At 44.2% G+C, this 13,137-nt stretch overlaps 1 protein-coding gene across 3 annotated transcripts in view; it reads left to right on the top strand.

Moving 5' to 3' along the window:
• LOC144094325 (uncharacterized) overlaps positions 1 to 13,137 on the top strand; it is a 241,601-nt gene that overhangs the window by 24,523 nt on the left and 203,941 nt on the right. For all 3 annotated transcript variants that reach the window (XM_077628268.1, XM_077628266.1, XM_077628267.1), the window contains exon 2: positions 8,564 to 8,635. In XM_077628268.1, the coding sequence (XP_077484394.1) occupies positions 8,564 to 8,635 (72 nt within the window). The remainder of the gene's footprint in view (positions 1 to 8,563; positions 8,636 to 13,137) is intronic.

Below are 13,137 nucleotides of genomic sequence, written 5' to 3'. Positions count from 1 at the left end.
TAGCTTTTTCGTGGCTCGTACGATCGTATCATTGAACTTTTCACATACCACCTGCGTGCTTTGGTTGAGAAAGTTCTTTTCAACTGTGTACTCAATGCTGACCTCTCTTGTTCTGCCCATTAGTTCATTTGCTATGTTCCATGTCTTTCGCCCATCATGCTTGCAAACTGCGAATTGATGTAACAAGTATCGCCTTTTAGCCTGTCGTATTTTTGCCGTGACAAGATTTTGTAATGTACGAAACTCTCGTCTCTTTTCATCATCTTCTGGTGGTTTTCTGCATGTTTGCCAAGCCTGGTCTTTTAAGTAGCAGAGATCCATTATTTCATGAGCCATCCATTTATGGTGTAGCGCCCCTCGCGTCGCGCTTGGCTCGCAGGCCATGGCACGCATCGCCGGACAAGAGAGAGGAAGTTGCGCTAGGCTGCCGCAGCGCGAGCAGCGCAAACAAACAGTTCGAACCTCAACGCTGTCGGAGTTGGTTCTTCATTATCTCCAATGTCTCACAAGCTGTTCTCGGTGCGGACTTCTTCAGTTTCTTCAACCTAGCCATCGACATGCAAGCTCATCGCCTCATGAGCCTCTTCGTCAACGGCGTACTCTCCACCACTGCGGCAACGGGTCTTCGAGTCCTTCAGCAGGGCGACACAAATAGACACACAATGATAAACACCTTGAAATATGTCAGCTAGCTGCTTGTATGCATTTAAATGGTGAAGAGCTAACAGAGATCTCCAATTAGTATGCTTTATTATTTCATCAATTTTTTTATTATCTAAAAGAGTCTGTTTTACATGGCTTCTCACACCATTGTTAATTTTTTCTGAGAATATCATGGCTGCTATAAAATAATGGTCAGCTAATTTGAGATCGATCACGCCTGACCTATATGATTGTTTTGCCCACAATGTGGTCCATGCATTTTCCCGTGATTCTTTGTCCGAAGTACTCTTCCGTGTTGTAGGCATTTATTACATCTATAAGTCCATATTCTGCTAATAAATTTAGGTAATCAGGCGCTGCTGTTCTATATTCTTGTACAGTATCAATATTGACATCCCCAACCGAAACAAGCCTTTTTTCATTGATATGCCTGTGAAGAAAAAGGTTCAGTTCGTTCAAAAACATGTTTGAATTCTTGCCGGGTGGCCTGTATATGCCACAGAGTGTGTATGCAACTTCTCTTTTGTTAATAAATAGCACTATAACTTCTACGTGGTCAAAGTGCACATCAAACCTAGAACACATCCACGTGTCTTTCACGAAGATGAACACTCCTCTGCCTCTTCTGTTTTCTCGACATAGCACGAACTTTTGAAGGAGCCATTAGATTACCTTGGCCAACTGGTTCTCTGTCGCAACTTTAATCAGTGTAGCATCTTCAATCATCCTAGCGAAGATTTTACCATTCTGCATCCAGACAAACTTGTAGTCCTTCCGGCCTGCAGTGCTGAACATTGCCAAAACAACTTTTTTCATTTATGAAGACCTTTTCACTCTGGAGGATGTTTTTCTGTGACAGCCACACATCTCGAGTGGCTTTGTCGGTGAACCTTGCAATGATTGGTGGAATTTTATCTTTTCCTGCTTTGATTCTGTGGATTGCTTCAAGTGACTGTTTTTCTGGTGCCTCTATTTTGACCTTACTGATCAAGTCTGATAGAATTTGGTGCAGATCTTCTGGGCGCTCTTGTATTCCCTGTATTTCGATGTTTTTACATCTCGAGTATCATTCGGCATTATCTACACGATTTCCTTGTTCTTCACAGACAGTTTTTCAGCCAGTTCTTCTGTTGCTTTCTACGACGCAGATTGACACAGCACAATGGAATGAGGACGAGAAGAAATCACGCCCATTCTAAGAAGGACCTTTCCTTCTCCAGTAGACACACAGAAGGGCTGCTGAAGCACGTGTCCCCAGCCTTTTCAATCAAAAATCCCTCAATAACCTCCCTCTCTATTTCATTTCATTTCATTTTATTTTATTACCTTAAAGGCCCCAAAAGGGGGGTGTTACATAAGGGGTGGCAACAATTAAAAGCACAGATTCACAATAACAGGAAAGTTTTTACATTTTCAGCGAAAAGACTTGGGCAAGTGATGATGGCAACGTTGTTTGGAAGGCCGTTCCAGTCTGCGGCTGCACGAGGAAAGAAGGAATTAGAAAAAGTGACGGTGCGTGAGCGTGGACGGGCAACTTGTAGGTGATGGCTGGTGCACTGAGATATGCGTGCTGTGGGAAGAATATAAGGTGCGATGTGCATACGGCTGTGCAAGAATTTTGAAATAAAGACAGGCTGGCTATGCGACGGCGGAGCGATAAGGGTGATAATCTGGATGCTGTTTTTAAGGAGGAAACACTGATGTCATAAGAGTACTATGAATGAATGAAGCGAGGAGCGCGATTTTGAACAAATTCGAGGGCATTGATGAGGTAAGCTTGATGAGGATTCCAAATGGACGATGCAAATTCTAGTTTGGACCTGAAGAATGATTTGTAAGCTAATAACTTGACATGTTTTGAAGCATGGTGAAGATGGCGCTTGAGGAAACCTAGCGTCTTGTTTGCTGACGATATTATGTTAGTAACATGCAAGCTCCAAGAAAGATCGCTAGAAATTGTTATGCCTAGGTACTTGTATGACTGAACTAGTTGTACGGGAACTTCTGATATTTCGTAAGAGAAAATTAGAGGATTACGGCAGCGGCTGATGGACAAAAGATTACATTTACGTGGGTTAAGTTCCATTAGCCACTTATTACACCACTCCTGAACAGCATTGAGATCATTATGAAGAGAAGATTGGTCAGTGGGTGGTGACAATAGCACAACAAAGTACGCAGTCGTCAGCGAACGTGCGTATGTTAGGTGTTACATTTGAAGGAAGACAATAAATGTATATGAGAAACAGAAGTGGGCCAAGCACATATCCCTGTGGGATGCCTGACGTTACTAATAGTGAGTTAGATTTCTTATTGTTAATGGAGACAAGCTGCAAACGATTAGTCAAAAACTCTTCAATCCAATTCAAAATATGGGGGTGTAAATTTAATTGAGAAAGTTTTATCAGCAGGCATTTATAGGGTGCTGTATTAAAGACTTTGGCAAAATCTAAAAATTACGATGCAAGTCTGTAGATCAGAATCAAGGTTAGCATGCAGATCATGAATGAACGTAGCAAGTTGGGTCTTGCAGGAATAACCCTGGTGAAACCCGTGCTGAGCAGGATGGAAAAAGTTGTTTGAATCAAGGAATGCCATGATGTGGGTGTAGATGTCATGTTCCATCATTTTGCAAGGAATACTAGTTAGAGAGATGGGATGGTAATTAAGGGGCGAGTTTTTGTTACCTGATTTGTAGACTGGAACGACCTTCCCATTTTTCTAGTCTATGGGCAGTTGTCCTGTGAAGAGTGACTGAGCGAATAACAAGCACAACAGAGATGAACATATATTTTTGGTATTAATCAGTATTTTAGCATTGATATTGTGGTCCCTACTGTGGTCCCTATGCCTTCCCGCGCTCTTCGATTGGGTTAAAAGTTGAGAAAAGAAAAATCCGCAGCCAGGTCAAGTTACCTGCATTGGTGACTGTGGTGTACCTACATATGTTGAATTGGTGTTGTTCAGAGGTCCTAAGTTCTGCACAGAATTTGAGAATTCCCCGGTAGAGCTGTTGTCGCTTGTCAAAAACATCGCAAGACGTGCCCCATAGGAGGAAAAAGGCTGGTGTATTTCAGAAGGTGTAAATTCCCTTGTGACGAAGCGGCCGCAACAGAAGCAAAAACTTGATGTTGTTTAAAAAAGACTGTTCAGTACTTTAAGCAGAATGATCTTGCCTTAATGATATCTGATAGAGAGGGTAGTTTTGCTGTTCTGCCTAATTCGGTATATCTCCAAAAAGCGAGAGAAGCCGTTTCAAAAAATTTCTCCCCCTCGAAGTTTAGCACTGCCAAGCTGAAGAAACTAGCGATAGGTTTATGCGAAAGATGTGATCTGGAGAGGCTCTGTTCGACTGTCAAGGGTGCGTCCAGTGGAGCAATTAGCATTTTCTTTTCTGCACAAACCCACACACAAGATGTTCCTTTTCGAGCCATTGTTTCTGAACGTGATACGGGGCAGGGGGCAGTCTCGAAGTTTCTTCAGAAACACCTAAGCATGCTCAGCTTTGAGGACCCATTCTTGATTAAGAATTCTGAAGAGCTCATCATATTTCTCAGTGACCAGGAAAGCACAGGTGAATCGTTTCCTTTTTCAATTGACGTTGTTATCCTTTTTTATTCCATACCACAAGACAAACTGCTTTGTGCTCTTAAGGATGCCATAGAAGACTACGGCTCAGTGGCCTTTCATAGTGCATGTGGCATGAGTGTGGATGACTTTGTAGAAATGCTCCGTTTTTATCTTGCTTCGACCATAGTTAATTTTGAGGGAAAGAATTTCATTCTGAAGCATGGTGTTTGCATCGGTTCATGTATTGCCCCATTGTTAAGCGACATCTTTTTATCATATTGTGACAAACGAATCGCTGCAAGCCTTGACACAGCCTACGCGGCTAAGATTTTTAGATATGTAGACGATTATGCCATTTTCTTGAAAGGGGTATCTCGAGAAGGGGCCATTACAGCAGTGAACCAAATTCTTAAAATCTTTAGTGAGTGTGCCTTTGGGTTGAGCTTCGCCTACGAGTTGCCGTCGCAGGGATGCTTGCAGTTTTTGGCCATCTGTTCTGTTATTAGAACTATTGGAACCCAGGTGTGCTGGAGGTACCAGCCTCACTCAAAAAAAGGTATTCTAAACCACCAGTCAGCTCATTCAAAGCTTATAGAAAGGGGAATAGCAAAAACTGCCTGCACGCTGCTGTTGATAAGTCTTGCCCATATGAAATGCAGCATAGCGCGCAATTTCAGTTACAGCGACTGACTAGTGTGGGTTTCCCTAGTGAGATGGTCACTTCGGTGATAGAAGTCCTTGCCAAGAAAACTCTATGCCCACCGGAGCACTGCCTAGGTGAAGAACCACAACGCCGGAGACCAGTGGTTATGCTGTACTTCGACCAGATTTCCCATTGCCTCAAGCAAGTGGCCATGAAATGTGAGGTCCCGGTGGTCTTCACGGTGCCAAAAAAAGCTTTCGGGCATGTGCAATATGGTGCAGGGAAATGAAAGAAAGAACGGGTGCCGCACTAAGCACGTAGACAGGTTCGTTCCCTGCAAAACAGGGGTGTTGTACCGAATACCCCTCATACGTGGGAATTGTTACATATGGCAAACTGTACGTTGAGACTTCAGGAGCACCGCGCAGCCGTTGAATCATTGGCGGGGGGTGGTGAACACCATGGTGAAACATTGTCGCTATTGCCATAACTGCTCACCCAGGTTCCGCGACACAATTGTCATGAAAAAAATTACCGACCCAGGTTAGCAGGGAAATTTTTGAAGCTTACTGCATAAAAAAAGAAAATGACTTTTGCATAAGCACCACTTCCATATCCTTATCCAAGAAGGAATTCAACTATTTAGATGCTAACTTGTGCCACGTGCGCCTGCATGCCTATGTCACATGATGGTGTCGGCTGTCTATCAGGTGTGGTTACGAATCTTGTATAAATGTGGTTTTTCTTGTAGTAAACCTCAGTTGAAGTTTTCAGCGTTTTGTACTGTGCTTTCTTCTCTTTGTCCCTCGTCATTTTGCGCGGTTGCACTCCATTTCCAAGAGAAGGTAAGCATAGCAGAGGGTGGCAGATAGGTGGGTGAATGAGGTTAAGAAGTTCGGGGATACGGTGGCTGCAGCTGGCAAAGGACAGGGTTAATTGGAGATACATGGGAGTGACCTTTGCCCTGCAGTGGGCGTAGGCAGGCTGATGATGATAATTTATACCAAGCATTTGAGTAAGCACCTTTGTTGATAGTAAGTGCTCCTAGTTTGTGCCTTCAAGTTCCTCTTTTTGCACTCTCCTTCCATCAAAATGAACCAGTGCCAACATGCCCAACTTTTCGTTCTGTAGAGTGGAGAGCTGGGCGAGTCGGTATATGATTGAAGAAGGAAACCAGCGCAAAAGACGAAGACACAGGAACAAGGAACACAGGACACCGCTGGACTATCGACTGTATTTATTTGAGAAACGATCACATTTATACCCTTCAGTTATCAAGCAAGCTTGCGCACACATGACAGATTAACAAGACAAGGTAAATAGCAGCATCACATACAACCGCATGAGTTCATAAATCTAATTTCTTTATCAAATAGACTAACCGTCGTGTCACTTACACATAGATGTCTTTGATTAACGATATGGTATGCCTCTAGAATTTCACGTTGGCTCTTAGTTTTACCGCGTCCAAAAATCGTAGTCTTCTTGAAGAGCGGAATGCATTTGTGCTTTCTGCAATGTTTTGGCAAATTCAGACGACGGGGCGAATTTGCCAAAACATTGCAGAAAGCACAAATGCATTCCGCTCTTCAAGAAGACTACGATTTTTGGACGCGGTAAAACTAAGAGCCAACATGAAGTTCTAGAGGTATACCATATCGTTAATCAAAGACATCTATGTGTAAGTGACACGACGGTTAGTCTATTTGATAAAGAAATTAGATTTATGAACTCACGCGGTTGTATGTGATGCTGCTATTTACCTTGTCTTGTTAATCTGTCATGTGTGCGCAAGCTTGCTTTCGTTCTGCTTCAGTATCGAGCGCTCATGGCAATCGCAAAGGCGCTGACAACTGGAGCACTGCACGGGCTTGGGCCCGGCCCAGCCCACAGGCTGGGTTGGAAAATGTGCTGTTTCAGCGAGCTTGGGCTTGAAGTCATGGGCCTGGGCAGGGCCGATGCTCGGACCCGTAGATGGAGGAGCTGCGGACGGACGGCTTTTCGTTCATTATTGTAGTGTGAAATACACTTAGGGTGTTCTAGCAACGACAGATGAAATAGGGTTGTGGCGTTCATTGAGCACAAAATTACTCGGTGCTTACTTATTTTTGGCATCTGCTATGTTCCTGTTCCTCACACGAGAAAAAATACAAGTAATGGCGATTTTTGTTTTTGGCTGTTCCCCAAAACATCTCAGAAATGAGAGAAAATAAACCACTGTTATTACTTTCTTTTGCCCATGTGTAATAAGAGAAAGCACAACTCATTTGCAGACCGACTTTAATCAGCGTCACTCACTGCGCTATGTCCAAATGATTTTGGACGTGCACGCCTTGCCGCATTCAACAAGACAAAAGTTAAAAATGTCAATCTGCAAATTTCAGAGTGGAAGCTTGGCGAAGTTTAGCACTATGTGGCAAGAGAAAAATCCAACAGTGGGCTGCTTTAAGCGCTGCTCTTATTTCTAACAACTGACTCACTGCACGCATACCAAAAGTACAGGGCACCGCTGACTTGGCTCTTTCAGCTATCAACAGCCCTCAGGTCTGTCAGAAGGCGCTCCCCATCAGCTCATTTTTGTGCTGCCGCTCACGACTGGACAATTTAAATCGTGCAACAAGCACTGTAGAAGGGTTCGACTACTGACGGGCAGCTGTCTGTTCCAAGATAATCTCTGACTGCTTTCACCTCCCAATGCCACCTCTCTATGCTACGAGAAACGCCATAGAGAAGAGCATATTGGTTTAGGGCACATGGGGTTGACAAACACGTACTACCCAATAAACAGACGGCTTTATTACTTTTCATCACCATAGAAACGCGCCCAGTGAGGCCATAATTCAACCCATGAAACCGTGCTCATTAAAAAAAAGAAGTATCGCTGCTACGGCTTTGACCATGTTTTAATATGCAGACATCGCGGGCAGTTAAAAATGGCTGATAAAAAGTCTAGACGTAAAACACAAAGTTTATTGCATGTGTGTGCAGCCTTTTTCTTTTTACTCTCGGAAGTTGGGAACTATTTCGACAAGATCACTGCCCAAAAAGCCAAGGGGGACTTACGCTCTTTGTACTACATTTGCCAAGCCAACTTTTCTCAGTGAAATATGAGTGCCATTGCATGAGACTAGATAGGTTTAGCACTGTCGTACGCGGCAACTGCTACCGTATGGAAAATGTGGCTAAGCAAGCCTGGCAACGGCAGCAGTGTCAACGCATTGCCGCATTTACCCAACAGCCTAAGCTAAAACTGTACACTGTTTGCACTCAGTGACGTCTTCAGCTGCTGTGGAAATGGCCTCGCATCGAGCCTGGTGGCCCTCAGTAAAGTGATAATGTACTGGGCTTGATGCCACGGCCTGGGCCGGGCTCCCCGTGCAGTGCTCTACCGACAACTGACTGAAATGTGCCATAGGCTTGATGCAAAGGTTGTTACTCATAGGTAAGAATCAAGCACTGCAATGTCCCAGACACCAAGATCTTTAATTTTAATTTGGCTTTTAAATCTCGTAAAACAGGCTGATGCAACATCTTGCCATCTTGCAGTGACTGCTTGCCATTGTCAGTGTACCCATCTCGGCAAAGTGTATGTTTTGTTAAGTGCTCTCTCCAGTGCACTGTTTGATGGATGTTGATGAAATGCTTGGAGCTGGTGCCTCGCGTTTCAAGTGATAGTAGTGCACGCAGATGCCTTGGTGCAGAGCTGGGGTGGCGCTGGGTGGCAGTCGACGCCTGTTGCGTGACCTCGCATCTCGCCAGGTGAGCTTCACTGCAAAAGTCAAGGCATGGCTTGCCATCATCTCACACTTCCATACAGTGATCACAAAGTTCTTCTCGATCCGAGAGGATTGCTCAACATAATTTTCTCGACATAGGGAGTTTTTGCTAAGAGAAAATGTTGGACGGTCTTGTCCTCCTCAGTCTCCTTGCCTTAACATATTGTGAAGATGGCACAAAAGGACTTCACTCGTGCCTGCTTTTGTATAAGTCATGTTGTAAACTCAGAGCATTAAAAAGCCTGCTATGAACTTTCAAAAGATGCAAAACACAAGTCGGCAAGCCAAGTCCATTCATAGTGCAACATACTATTAACCAAAACAAACGGCCCCTTTGTGCTGCCTCGAGCCATGAGCTGTCGTCTGGGTGTGCTGTGGTTGACACAGCACACCCATGTTTGCACAGCCGTGTGTTTCCTGTGCAAGTCTGGACTGTGCAGGCAATATTTAGCCAGCACTAAATTGAGGGAGGGGGCTGGTCCTGTACCAGGCAGGTTGCTAGAGTGGACACCAAGTTGGAGATGATTCTCCACTGTGTGCTTTGCCCCACAAGAAGTATAAGCGTAGTAGAAGTGTCATAACAGTGAAACCATGTCACTTACATTTCTTGCTTGGAAAAGCCCATTGGTTAGAGAGAGCCGAGATTTGGCAGAGAAAGTCTTTGTTGCAGAATCTGAAGGTTGCTAAAGCTGATCAGTTGCCTAACAGATCTGTAGACTCAGTCGGTAGCACTGTTCTTTAAGATTATTTTTAAAAAATCACTTGCAAATGCCACCTTCCAGATGAGTAGAAAATTGCAAGCATTGCACTGATTTGCAAATCGAGTCCTTGTGACACTGTGTCATGTTATAGTCCTTGTATCACTAACTTCAGTTGTGTGCAAGATGCATTTTGCATACCGGTATTGTAGCACCTGTGGGCACACATTAATTGTTTATTCCTCGTCAGCATTGTTTTCAGAGGTTGTACTGTGCAATTGACTGAATTTGCGCATGGCCTGGCGGGAACACAGGACAGGCATCTGAGCTTGGACAGTGTGTCTCCAAAGAGGCCTTTGACACCGTGACACATTGTTTGCTAATTAAAAGAATGTTAACCCTCTAGTGATATATGTTTACAGCAGCAGTGTGTAGTTGCTTGTATGGCAGCACGAATAACATTAAGGAAGGAATGACAGAGGTTGTGAGGTGTTCCCCAGTGCTCCTTGCTCTATGCGAATGACATTAGTGGTGGAATAGGGTGCAGTCATTTGTGGTTGATTGTGTTTTGATCATGAGGATCCATAGCGCACACAATTGAGGGGACACGACATGAGCGCTAAGGATGTGTGCGCTATAGATCCTCATGTTGACTACCCACTAGCCCGAACCCTTCTAAGTCACTTGTGATCGCGATGTTGTCGGGAAGACCTGAATAGAATCTCACAATTAAATTATATTTCAATTTGACCAAAACTGTTCATATGAACATTACAAAAAAGAAAAATCCAGTTGTACAGTCTTACATTATTAAGAATATAACATTGAAACAGGTCATCATCATCAGCAGCAGCAGCAGCAGCAGCAGCAGCCTGACTACGCCCACTGCAGGGCAAAGGCCCCTCCCATGTACTTCTTCTTTTGCCAGCGGCAGCCACTGTATTCCCGCAAACGTCTTAATCTCATCCACATATCTGGCATTGATTGTGTCGCTGCTAAAGCACCTCGGGATTTCTTCACCAAAATGCAAGCACTTTCCCATTGTCATCTTGGGACATTCTATACAAGAGTTATGACTCTGGAATACTTGTGTACCATTTGAGACCCGCCCACTGCTTGAGATAAGTTTGGGACTGTGCACAACGCTGCCCCTCGTTTTTGTATGCGCACATGTGAAGCTTAGTGCACTGCATTGCGTACGAAAGAACCACCCAACTGGGAAACGCTCGACATGCCCCAAAAGAAGTTGCATCTCAAGTTTCTTCATGCTATTTATTATTCGGCTGTTCAGGCTGAATGTGGAAATTATGTGCAACAACCTTTTTATAAATCCAGCTGTGTTGATCATGATTTCAAGGTCTCTAAACTTGCAACGAAAACTGAATAGTTTAGAATGTCTTTCCAAAGACCATTGGGGATGGAATAGGCTGCCAATTGAAGTGGGTGCTACATGAAGTGATATGCTTCCTTTGTGAAGTTGTAAATTTGCATGGCTGAGTGCCTTCCCTTTATATTTTTTTCTGTGCCTATTAGCAAGCAGAGGTGTATAATGTAGTTTACGAGGGTGTTGTGGGCTAGTTGGGCCTGTGTTGTACGTTCCTCTCTTCGTCCTGTATTTGCGCTGTTCCCTTTTCATCAGTGTATAATGTATTTGTCCCCCCCCCCCCCCCCCCACTGTATTGCCTTCCTTGATAGGCAATGGAATGAGTTTATAAGGGCAAACCACAATGAGACTTGTGCAAAGTGTGGTCATTTTTTCTCCCCTGTCAGGAGTGAGCAATACCTGGGGAACCATGCGCTTGTTGCCACTCTTGCTATCTTAGCACTGGTTGTTTTGCTTTCTTTAGCTTTTCTTCTCAGCAGATAAGACAGTCTCAAGTGCAGTTTAATGAGTTGTGGCATAGGAAATGGCGTGATTACGGTGGGCTCTTTGTGAGGTGTGATGTAGAAGCTGCTTCAAACAGGCTAGTCAGCAGAGCTTATTGTGCATTGCTGTCCCGGTTGAAAGAAACACCATCGCATTTTCATTCTTGTTCATGAGCATTTGTTGGAAAAATTGAATTTAGGATGGGAACAACACCACTCGATTCAAACCGATGATGACGCAGTGACTCAGAAGTACTCCGTGGTCGCCATTTGAATCAGTGGCCTAGCCTCAGGGGTGTGTGCACATAGACACCTGCATCTCACTTTATCCACCTCATGGAACATCCTTCTCTAATGTGCCTCACTTGGTCAGACATATTCAGTAATGCATGCAGTGGTGGGTGCATGCTGAGTATGCATTTCACAGTTGGACGAGGATGACTCTATATTGACCACAGAGGGTTCTGCCTTGAAATTTAAGGCTTTTTCTTTGTGTGTGTGCAGCATGATGAGGGCAGTCTAAGGTCTTCCTCCATGTTGTCATCATTTCCACCAAGTTTGGCAGCCATGTGGCTATCAAATCCTGCGCAAACCAATTTTCATGTTTGCCATTTCTGTGTTTCATTTGTTTCCTCCATAAGGGCATTGCAGAAAGGGAGGCAGGGTAACATGTTTAACATTTGTTTGTTGAACAAACTCGAAAAAAAAAGTAGAATACAACACAAACAAGCAAGACAAAAAGACGCAACGAAAAAAGTTACAGCATGGTGCAGAAATAATAGCAAACAATCAATAATAAAATGCACAAAATGGGAATAAGGCAAGTAATGCTGTTTGATCAGGCGGAATGACGTATTAGCTAATATGACTTTTCAGTTTATCTTAGAATTTTCTTCTGTTTGTGGATGGTACTATGTCTTTGGGCAGGGAATTCCATATTACTATTACAGGGGGGGGAAGAATAAAAAATTCATTGCTAGTGTGCGGGTAGGAATGCTTGTTGAATACTGGCTGTGATTCAAATGGGATGAATCGTAGAGGTTTCGTGTCTGGACCGTTGGTGCTAATAGAACGTATGAAGAATGCATGATGCGAAGGATCAACGCTGTATTTGCAACATCACAAACATTAATCCCTATGTGAAGGAGAAATTTTGAATAAGGTCGTCTTGGGAATTTCATGAACTAAGTCATCATTGCCAATAAACTGAGTTCTAGTTTACTGCTTTTGTTGTTTCAAAAATGGTATTTAGAAAAACGGTTTGTTGCACAAGCAATGCGATTCAGAGGGTTGGAGAAACTTCCTTTAAAGAGAATTTTATGTGCACGCAGTTGAGAGCACCGCGTCATAGCTACAGTTCTGCAGCAGCAGTAGCTAAGCCAAACACAAACCGGTGTTGAATGAATGGGTGTATATTGAACTGTTCGAAAAGCCGTCTTCCGTCAAGAGCTTGCAAACGTTGGTCTCTAGCCCGTCAGCCCCGTACGTCCTTCATCACCATTCGAAATCACTGCAATTGCTCCTGACCGACCTTTGTACTTCACTCCACGTTGAGCAACACTAATGACTGGCGGACACCCGATGACAGACCATTTGTTTCCTCTGCTATCGCATTGGCCACATCTCCCGTCACTGTCGCAATTATTGGTCCCGTCGTAGCACATGCAGTCCTCTAAGCTGTCTAAGCGCTTGTCCTGTCTACCTCGTTTCTTTTGTGTCGTGTCTTTTGCGCAAAAAACCCAGAATGCTTAGGCACCAACTAGCCTGCAAAAACATACTCGCAAGATGAACAGTCCAGCCACTTCACGCCCCCTCCAGCCCAGCAGAGTGCCACCGTCGACGGCCAGATTTCCCGCTCCAGCCGCTCTCTGTTCCCCCTGCGCAGTCTCGTTCGCCCCTACACCGTCGTTCCTCTCCTGGC

The sequence above is a fragment of the Amblyomma americanum genome, chromosome 6, assembly GCF_052857255.1.
Source record: "Amblyomma americanum isolate KBUSLIRL-KWMA chromosome 6, ASM5285725v1, whole genome shotgun sequence".
In the NCBI taxonomy this organism is placed as follows: domain Eukaryota; kingdom Metazoa; phylum Arthropoda; class Arachnida; order Ixodida; family Ixodidae; genus Amblyomma; species Amblyomma americanum.
This window is presented reverse-complemented; position numbering and strand designations above follow the sequence as displayed.